At 46.9% G+C, this 10,825-nt stretch overlaps 1 protein-coding gene across 1 annotated transcript; it reads left to right on the forward strand.

Moving 5' to 3' along the window:
• The first annotated feature begins 1,238 nt into the window (after positions 1–1,238).
• LOC104619560 (olfactory receptor 51G2-like) lies at positions 1,239–5,351 on the forward strand. Its single transcript, XM_010285479.1, has 2 exons — positions 1,239–1,252; positions 4,409–5,351. The coding sequence occupies exons 1-2, from the start codon at positions 1,239–1,241 to the stop codon at positions 5,349–5,351; spliced, it is 957 nt and encodes a 318-aa protein (XP_010283781.1).
• The last annotated feature ends 5,474 nt before the right edge of the window (positions 5,352–10,825 follow it).

Consider the following 10,825-nt stretch of genomic DNA (forward strand, 5'->3'; position numbering starts at 1 on the left):
AGCTCTCCGGTGTCTGGGTTCGGCAGCCACAGAAATAGGGGTTAACAGCAACTTCCACCTCAAGCCGTGAGGTGGCCAGGATAAACTTATTGCCACAAGACATCCGCATACAACAGGCTGCTGGGCCATCTGAGAGCATACCCGCTAATGTGTCTGTGTTTGGCTTTGTAATATTTAGTTTGGGTTTATTGTGCAATATATTATGATTCTAATTAAACATTTTGTGTCTCTCCGGTCTCAGGGACATAGCTAGAACTTCGCCTCTCTTATTCCCTTGGAGAGATGCTGCAAGCACTCTTCTTGCAAAATTTATTACTATTTGCATTACAGATCAATTCTCACAATAAAAATTACGTGTATTGCCAGCGTGCTGCAGCATTGCCAGCCATAAATCACAGGGAGCTATAAACATGTCGCCCAATAAACTATCAGGAGAAAATCATGCCTGCTGTGAGAGCATCATAAATGGAAAAGATCATTTGCTTCACACACTGTTTTCACTGGTACGCCTCACGCCGTTTACGCACGGGGAGCTTGGTCTCCGTGCGGCTCCCGGTTGATTGGACGGAGTCAGTCCTCGGGGCACGTTATAAGCGCTGCCCTCCCGGCGCGGGGACGCGGATGCGGGTTCTTCCTCTGCATCACAACGGGGCTGTGCTGCCTGCGCAGGTCGTAAAGCCCCCGGGCCCCCTCCGCCGTGCTCGGTAAGTACCCTGGGCAATTAGCAGCCTCTCCATCATTGCACTCCTCATTTACTAGTGCGGTGGCTGTGGTTTACGGGGCTGGACACCAGCACGAGTGGGGAGGTGCGTCTCCAAAGCGCTGCCCGGGAGGTCCATGCCGCTCCACAGGACCTGCTGGGTTGGGTGTCCAGGAGAATGTGGGCGGCTGCGATTTCAGGCAGCGCTGGCAGCGCGGTACTGCCTGGGAAGGTGCCGCTTGCCGTTGTGCTGTGGGCTTTGTGCAAGAGTCAAACTGCTCTTCCACCGTCTGGTGGCCCGGCTCAGCTGGTGGGAATGGCACGTTGCTGTTCTTGCCTGTAAAGTCAACAAAAACTTGGCTCTGTGGGTGCTGCGTCCCCAGAGTTCCTTCACTCATCCTCCTCCCTTCACTGAGTGGCTGAGCCCTCACTTGGATACTTGAGTTGGCAGCAATGAAGTTCTTAAAATAGCAAAGTCTCCACTTGGGAAAAAAGCAGATCTTTTGGTCTCATCCTTCTCAAGCCCCTGCTCTTGCCTATGCTGAGAAGCAGCCCTTAAAGCACCAGTACTTTGCCTAAGTTATTGGTGAAAATCAAAGTCAGAGACAGGCAAGAAAACAGGAGGTGACTTTTGAGGGCTGCAGAAGGAGGGAAGGCACCGTGTCCTCCACGAGGCATCGGCACTTGTGCCCGACTGGACTGTCTCCTGGGGACCCGCAGCGCCCAGGCGCTGAGCGGGTGGGCGGTTTTCTCTCGGTGGTAGGATGCCTTTCTAGGCTAGCAGCAAACGCTGCCCAGGTGCGGCCATTAGTCTTTAAACTGATATCCTCCGCTAACTGGAGGTTTGTTTCCTTGTCAGAGCTTGGCTTCAATGTGAAAGGTGTAATTGCTGTCCTACGATAGGTAACTGGGAGGTGTAACACATGTATGTGTGCTATATGTTGTATAGTCACATATAAATGTACATAAACGTAAATAAGCATATAAATACTTGTTTACCTATTTTATATATTATATGTATTTTATATATTTATTTATATTATTTATAGACACATATATATACACACCCCCCCACATAAAACATGGAGGGGAAAAAAACGGCTTGGAATGGGATCTGTATTTGTAACGTGTAGGAGCACATAGCAAACCAGAATAGCTCAGACAGGAGCAGAGCTAGTGAAGCCCATTTCTAAATAACTTCATATAGCAGGGTAGGAGCTGCCAGTGTCTAACAAAATCAGGTTTGCATGAAGGGTTTCTTGAGGAGGAGCATCCCCTACAGACCCCAGTGAGTTCTCACCAGTCCCTTCTTTCCCACTGTGCTCTAACATTCTCTCCTCCTTATCCACCTCCATATTCCTGGAAACCTCCTGAATCTTAATACCTTTGAAAGTTCTGAATATCTGCCAGATGCTGCTGTAAGGGAGACAGACAGACAAACAGGCATGCATGCGCTCAGTTTTTTTAGTTTTTTAACCCAGCCTCCAGGTAAGAGTGAATTGCAGGAGTCTGCAGATAGTTCTCACTGCTCACATGCTTTTGGACTGGCAGAAAGGGGCAGCTCTTACCTCTGGGGAGCATCGAGCCGCCACTTGGGACCAGAGGTACCTATGGACAGTGTCCTTTTGCCAACGTCAGCCACTGTCGATGCGTTGGGGAAAGCACTTGGCTCTCCATCCACGTCCGTGTCACCTCATGCACTGACAAGGGTCTCCTGAAGAAGGGCTGTGACTTGTCCCGTCCGCAACTGACAGCACAGGGCTACATGCTGGCCGAGGCCATTCCTGATACTAACGTGTAGCTTTGCGACAGAGATAAAGTGATCCTGCCTGGAGGAAATGAAATGACTTTGGGTCTTCCTTAGTTCCCATCAGTTACATGTTGCTTTTGCCCTGGAGCAGGAAGATGTTTATCCTTGCTAAGCTTTGGGATTTATTGCCACATTAGACTCTCAAGCAGGCTGAGAGTCTAATGGATCAAAATCATATTAGGAACTTAATAAATACATCATGGAGGGTATGTGTGTTTATTCAAAAACGAACTGTTATAGTAAACCCTCTTGCTCATAATTCAGGCACTCTTTGACCTGCTTGTTTTGTATCCTACAGAAGGTGCATTAAGGCTGAAGCCACAAATATTTCTTTTTCTTTGATTAGCTCGTCTTGTACACTCACTGCTTTCCCCTGCCCACCCAGCCAGTCATTCTGTCACAGAAGGCACAGGGAGGGCTCGGGGACCCTGTCAGCCTCTCCAGCACCTCTGCTAGGGTGCATTGTCACGAACCTAGATTGTGCTGAGATGGCTGAATCCTCCAAGAGGAGTGAAACCTATGGTAAAATCACAGGCTCGTAAGTTCATTGGATAATTTAGTTTGGAGACACTTCAGAAGACCTCTTGTCCAACGTCCTGCTCAAAGAAGGGCCAGTTATGAGGTCAGACAAGGCTGCTCAGGGCTTTATCCAGTTGGGTCTTGGAAACTTCTAAGGATGGAGATGCACAGCCTCTCTGGGCAACCTGCTCCAATGCTTGACCATCCTCATGGGGAAACATTTCTCATTATATGCAGTTTAAACCTCCCTTGTTTTAACTTAGACCTGTTGTCTCTCATCCATGCACTGCTGTGAAGAGCCTGGCTTGGCCTGCTTGATAACCTCCCTGTGGGTAGGGGAGGGCTGCTGTTGGGTCCCTGCAAAACCTTCTCTTCTCCAGGCTGAACAAGCCTCTTTCCTTGGTCTCTTATCCTAGGGCATTGCTCCAACCCCCATCCATCTCAGTGGCCTTCTGCTGAACTCACTAGAGCAGACATCTGCTAGATTTCTGTAAAGGCCTCACTCACCTCATACTCTTGATCCCTGTGTAAAAACCTCACCGTACCAGCTGTGCCCCTCCCCGCTGATTCCGACCCAGAGACTTTCTGTGGATGCCTCCCCAGTGCTTCTGGACGTGCAACTTCTTGTGCTTTGGCTTGTGTTTGCCTGTTACTAACAACAGTCAGGGTCACCACAAAAGTGGGGTTTTGCTCATTTATTTCCCCTCACCTGATGGTAAGGTAGATTATGAAATGAGCAACAACTTGGATGTGAAAGCTGCTGAAAATCCATCTTATTCTGGTGGCCGTCTTCTGAGCTGAGAGCAGTAACATCTAAGTGCCTGATTCTCTGTTATATTTTGCATTTATTTCCAATGTTGGTTTCTTGAATAAGAAGTCAGACTTAAACTTTCACCATTTTCATGACCTTTGAACTCCAGTTAGCATCAAAAAGAAGCCAGCTGCTTAGCAGCTTAGTCTTGGTTGGGATGACTGTAGAAAAAGCATTTACTCACTCAATAGAGCATCTCAACCTGTGGAATTTGGGGACGACTGTAAAACAGTAGCACTCACCAGCAATGCTTTCATTTTCATTTTAAGAAAAAATGTTTTTCTTTTTTAAGAAAAATTGTCCATCCTTTTCCTTAATTTTATATTTTCATGGATAAACACGAGTGTAGTCAAAAATGATACTATGGTAATTATAACAGTGTCCTAAACAGCATGGGGCATTTGCATAGGTTGGTGGGGAGGTGGAGGGACGCGGCACTTGTCATTACCCACTTTATATTCAGTGGAGAGTCCAACTATGTGGAGTTTCTGTTGTTGATTTGTTTTAGGTATAGGTCATGTGAGAGCTGAGCTGGGATGGAGCATGACTCACATACCACGTGGGAATTCAATGGCTCCTTCTATCAGCCTTCAGCTTTCATCATGATGGGCATCCCAGGCCTGGAAGCCCTTCACCACTGGATCTCCATCCCTTTCTGTGCACTGTACCTTGTTGCTCTCTTGGGGAACTGCATGATCCTATTCATCATAAAGAAGACCCAAAGTCTTCACGAACCTATGTACTACTTCCTCTCCATGCTGGCAGTCACTGACCTGGGCTTGGTTCTATGTACACTGCCTACTACTCTGGGCATTTTTTGGTTTAATATGCGAAGGATTGGGTTTGATGCTTGCCTCACTCAGATGTACTTCATCCACATACTGTCCTTCATTGAATCCTCTGTGCTCCTGGCAATGGCATTTGACCGCTTCATTGCCATCTCCTATCCACTGAGACACCCATCCATACTGACCAAGACGACTGTCATAAAAATAGGTCTGGCAATTGTACTGAGAGGTATGGTCTCCCTCCTTCCCATACCCTTCTTGCTCAAGAGACTAACCTACTGCCGCAAGACTGAGCTTTCTCATTCTTTTTGCTTCCATTCTGATATCATGAACCTAGCATGTGCAGATATAAAAGTCAATGTCTTCTATGGTATGATTGTTCTTTTATCAACGGTGGGGATGGACTTCATCTTCATTGTGCTGTCCTACATCCTGATCATTAAAACTGTTATCGGCCTTGCAACCAAGGAGGAGTGTCTCAAGGCTTTGAATACCTGTGTCTCCCATATCTGTGCTGTTCTGGTGTTTTTCATCCCAATGATAGGACTGTCCATGATCCATCGCTTTGGAAAGAATATTCCTCCTCTGGTTAACACTTTGGTGGCCTACACCTACCTTATAATTCCCCCTGCTCTCAACCCCATTATCTACAGCATAAAATCCAGCCACATCCGTGAGGCTTTGCTCAGGGCACTGTGGAGGAAGAGTGAATCTGACTGGTAGTTTCCTCCACCAGTTCTGGCAGAAAGTGCTAGTGGACTGGTTTCTCGGTCAGAGCTAGTGGACTGGTTTCTCGGTGCTCCATCCACAGGGGTCACTGCCATATGAAAGACCTGCAAATCTGCTCAGATGCTGTTCCTCAACCCAGAGCTGTGATCTTCCATGTCTTGTCCTAGCATGATGCTTTCATCCCTTCCAGCAGCCTGGAAACACCCCAAGCATTAATGCCAGTGATATATACAGATGGAAGCCCTGATTAGAGGGAGACAATTACAGAAAAACGGGCTGCATTACTTTCTCTTTTCAGGTCACACGATGGGGTGGATCAAGGAACCTCTGCAATGCATGTTACACAAACTCTAACAGCCAGATAATAGTGTGTAAGCTTCACTCAGATTCCCTTGCATGGGGTCATCGTTCCCTCACTGCACATTACAGCATAGCTAACCCAGGCAGCAAGCCCAACAGGACAGGGCTTGCGCCAAGAGTTTGGAGCCGCTCTGAATACCCCAGTCATTAGTTGTTCAACTGCAAACATCCCACAAGATGGAGCTCAGCTCCAGAGGCTGAGCACACAGCATTTTCTGAAGATTAGGTCCTGTTAAGCGGGCCTGCGGCACTTTCAGTCCTCCTAAAAAAATGTCACAGCCGCCTTCTTCATCCATGTTTCTAAAGTGCCATACGCATCTATAGTGATGGAAACAGTGCTGCTTTTGCATCTCTTTTTGGTGTCATTGAGCCTTACCATCTTGGCAAGTCTAATGTTCCAGCCACTGTTTTGCATTGAATGTAATGTATATGTGCAGTATCTTCAATAAAAGACAACTATTTGTTGTAAAAGGTCAAAAGACTTGATGAAGCTTTTTTTTTCTCTTTATATGATGCAGAGATATTAAGTTGGAGTTGCTTAAAATCTTCAGGATTTGCTGTAGATGAGCATAGGATTGTATGAATTAGGTATGCACCAGGATGGTGCTTCGGGGTCTGGTGTGGCTAGCTCCCTTGCTGAAAAAAAGGTGTTTCAAAAATGTAATAGGAATGGCTAAACTTCCTGACACTATGGACCACGTACTACAGTCTTCCAGCTGAGACCTGCCAGGTACTGACTGTCTCCCTCAGAGGGATGGGAGGAGATCTCCAGGCAGCCCACAGACAGGAGGTGACAGTGTCTCCCAGCACCGTATTACTCTGCAGTAGGATGGGTCTCAGCCAGGCATGCAGAAAGCTTTCATGATCCTCCTGGCTTGCATCCTCAGAATAAAACAGACCCAAGATAGACAGAATAAAAGGACCCAATATCTTTCATGCCTCCAAGTTGTGGAGCTGTGGTTTTGTTGGTCTTAGAGCATATTTTGGCCAGTTTGGACCATGGTGGAGAATAGGAAGAAATGGCCAGTGTTCACCTCGGAAGGGTGAGGCAGCAGAAGGTATTGGGGCAGGATTACACACCAGAACTGGACTGTTTCTGCCTGCTGCTGAACACTGCAGTCTTCAGACTAACCTGGTAGCAGTGCCTTTTCCTATTCTGTTCTGCATATAACTGTACCTGGAATAGAGGGAAAAGAATAACGAGGGAACATCTCCATAAAAAAAGGGAAAAGGAGAAAGGGGAGTATTCCCAGGCCACTCTTTGTTTTGTCATGCTACTGATTTTGCTGAGGATCCCAGTGGGGCCTTGCACAGGATGAAATACTGTTCAGCAGACCACCCCCAGAACCTCTGCCTGAGCAGGGGCACAGTGGGTCTTGGGGTGGAGGTCCCATTTGCATCGAGATAGCTCCTAATGAGAGCACCCTAATGAGAGCACTCTTTGCTCAAAATATCTAAGGTCCAGCCTGGTCCTTGTAGCCAGCTATTATCAGAGGGAAGATTAACATAAGGGAGCAAACACAACTTTCAGCAGAAAAGCCTAGAAAGGAGCTTTGCTGGAGAGATGCTTTCCTTGCAGGATCCTTGCACAGCACTGCTCCCATTCTGAAAACTTCCAGAGTTTCTCTCTGAAACTCTGTTCTTCCTGGCTATAGCCATTCTCCAGAACAGCAAAAGCCCAAGGAGCCTGTGCCACAGCAAGAAAATGTTTGAGGGGGACAGCCAGGGAGGAAATGTGTGGGAGATTTATTAGCACATTGGTTAGCACAGCTGGAGACCGTGGCACCAGTGCATTTGGTGCATCTCCATCACCCAGCTCAGCAGAGCTTCATCGGCCTCCCCATTTGCTTCCCCCTGTGTAGCTGGAGGGTACCAAGCAGACGCTCAAGATTTGGAACCTCTATATAACGTACTGTCTTTTAGGAACATATGTTCAAAAACCTTTGTGGCTGCCTCTGGGAATGGGAAATTTAATTGTGGTTTAACACCTGTGTGAGAGAAAAAAAAGAGATAGATGAACCACTTAAAGCTGCTAATTCCTATTCTATGATGCCCTGAGCTCCCCACTTTGGGATCCCACTCCATGGGATCACTTACAGTACTTGCCAATGGATTTATTTCCTATAAGGCACAGGAAGAGCGAAAAGAGCGGTGTGAGACATATCAGAGGCATCTCTTGAGGACAGGAGAGGAAGAAGAGGGGAAAGAATGGGAAGGGGAGAAGGGTGGAATGGGGGATGGAGAGAGGGAGAGACAAAAAGAGAGAGGGAACAATTGGGAAGAGGAAGGGGAAAGGGGAAGGGAAAGGAGGAGGAGGAGGAGGAGGAGAAGGAGAAGGAGAAGGAGAAGGAGAAGGAGAAGGAGAAGGAGAAGGAGAAGGAGAAGGAGAAGGAGAAGGAGAAGGAGAAGGAGAAGGAGAAGGAGAAGGAAGGCCATTCCTGCCACCTCCATTTGGCTCTCACTGCCAGCTCCTCCCATCCCAAACCCTCTGAGCCCTGTGCCGTGATCTCCTCTGCCCTAGGAAACTCTCCTGTTGCCCTCATTCACGCAGAGCCAGGTTGCAGTCCCTGCTGTCCTCTGTGGCTTTGTCCACACCATAATTAAAAGAGGGATCAGGACAGTTCTCTGTCCTGGAGACACCTAGTGCTTCTTGGCCATATCCATGTCTATCCTTTCTTCCTTCCCTCACCGGGTTGACTTTACTCCACAGCCCAGTGGACATTATCCCCCGGCTGGTGCTACCCCCTCATCCATGCCTGGGCACTGCCTGGGTCCGGGTTAACTGGCAGCAGCCAGGGATGTCCCTGGAGGCAAGGAACAGGTTAACCGTGTGTGTGATGGTGGGATCAGGCTCCAGCCATGTCCTGCTCACTTTAGTGCAGGCGTAGCTTGTATGACTCAAGTGCCCGCCCAGAGGACCTGGGCATATTTATAAAACAGCAGCAGAGCTACAAGCAGATACAGTTTTTCTGCTTACAAGTGATGACAAACAGCTAGGAAAATAAAAAAAAAATGAACCACATTTGATCAAACCATCAATTAAGATGAAATTTTAATTTTGGTTCAAAAATGCTTTGAATTTTAGTGATGCCTTGTGTTTTTAATTATTCTTTTCTCTTTTCCCTCTGAAGTTATTTTGGCTTGATACATACTTTTTTTTTCCAGTGACATGACATGGAAAAATGACTACATACTCAAAATGGCTCAGAGGGCTTTTGAGGGGGTATATACATTCCCCTCTCACTGCCACATCGCAGGAGGGAACAGTGGAGAGATGGATTCAGATGGTGAAGACTGTCCCATTGCCTTCTCTCTCCTGGGAAGTTGGTCTTAGGCCAATTTTGGCTCCACGGGACAAGTCTGGTCAACGTTTATGAGCATTTACTGAGATCAGCTGTTGTGGCTGCTGCTAATGGTCCTCTGGCTTGGATGGTTTAACTGTCTGGATGTGCTTCCCTCTTGTCAAATGCAGTTACTGGGGCTTGCTGGTGGGAGGATCACCCCAGGAAAATAAATCTGTGTTTACTGGTGTTTTTAAAGACATGGATCCAGCTTTCACCTCTACAGAAAGCAAGGTCCTTACAGTACCTGGTCTTCATTCCACTAGCAATCCAAAATCATTAGTCGCTTCCAAAAACATCGGTGCATTTATCGATGCCAAAGAACTAAAGATGAACTGAAACACACAGGGATTATTTACTTTGTGTGTCTGTCTCTCACGGTCACATTCTCTCAAAAGAAATGAATAGGGTGGCAGATATTTTACAATGAGACTCATACTGTAATTACACTTCAGTGGCTGGCAGGTAAGTTGGCTCAGATGCTTGTTGGCAATTACTGAAGCACTTCCCTCACTCAACTTGCATTTTAATGTCAGTAAGTGGTTTGTTGAAAATTTCATCACTAGAATAGCTTTCAGGCAACGTGACAGTAACAGTCCACCTACGCTGTTTGTAAATTGTGTATAAAAAGCTGAAGTATGAGTCTTATTTGTTATAGATTCAAGATGGAGAAACCCCACATCAGGGAAATAAATCGTGACTGCTATTTCGGGATAAAGGCTTCACCACAGATGTGCAGTAAAAAACCCCCCACGTTTCCATAACCAAATGTTATTTTTAAAATAGCTGTACTATAGCCTGCAGAGCTTGCCACAAAAACATTTTACATCCTCGTTTTACATGGATAGGGCATGAAAGAAATGATCAGACAGCTGAGCGATGTTGCGGACAGCAGTTATGTGCTCGACCTCCCGCCCTCCATACCGGGCAGGGGACGGGGGGTTTATTCCCGCGCAGCTACCGGCAGCTGCGGACGCGCTGCCTGCTCCGCCGGGGAGGACGGGCGAAGCCCCACGCCGCGCCAGCCGAGCCCCCGCTTCTCTTCGGCCTAGAGAAGACAGACACCTAAAGCAAAGGCTTTTCACGTATCTTCCTGGCCATTCTCCTTGGATCACAGCACTCCTGGAAAGTTTACAGATACAGAATAAGGAGAATAATCCGAATTTTTATCTCTACAGATATTCTGATATTTCCATGTGTGTTTTCAGGCAGAAAGGATGAAAATCCGATTTATGTGTGCAAACAAATAAATACGCGTGTCTCACTCCGTGTGTCTGCAGCACTTGGGAGTGGCGGACCATGGGAGGCACGCAGCCAGTTTCACAGAGTGCATTTTTGACAGGACAGCACAGCACATACGGAAAAACTCGAGCAGAGCTGAAGTTTAACAGGAAGCACTAAAAATATTTTCTTTTTTTTAAATTTTGCTCTTTAAAAATAAAAGAAAACAAGTTGAGCTGTTGGAGTTATAATTTAAAATATTGATGTTACAGTGTTCTGCATTTAAGAGAATTCAGGCAATTCCTGTTCAAATTCAAATGCCACCATTTTGTGGCTGCGTATGTTATTGTATATAGCCATAATGGGCTAAAGAAGTAAGAGAGGAGGTCTCTGTATCGGTGTGGCAGCTATAAGATTCCCCTGCATTCCACAGGCACAGCCCCATGGGGTTCATAGTCATGGGAAAGGGTTTATAAAGCTGCTGTTTTTCCCTTGCAGCACGGGATGTGCCATGGCATAGCGTCACTGCTCTTCACCCCACGTGCC

Source organism: Phaethon lepturus, unplaced genomic scaffold, assembly GCF_000687285.1.
Source record: "Phaethon lepturus isolate BGI_N335 unplaced genomic scaffold, ASM68728v1 scaffold18994, whole genome shotgun sequence".
NCBI lineage: Eukaryota > Metazoa > Chordata > Aves > Phaethontiformes > Phaethontidae > Phaethon > Phaethon lepturus.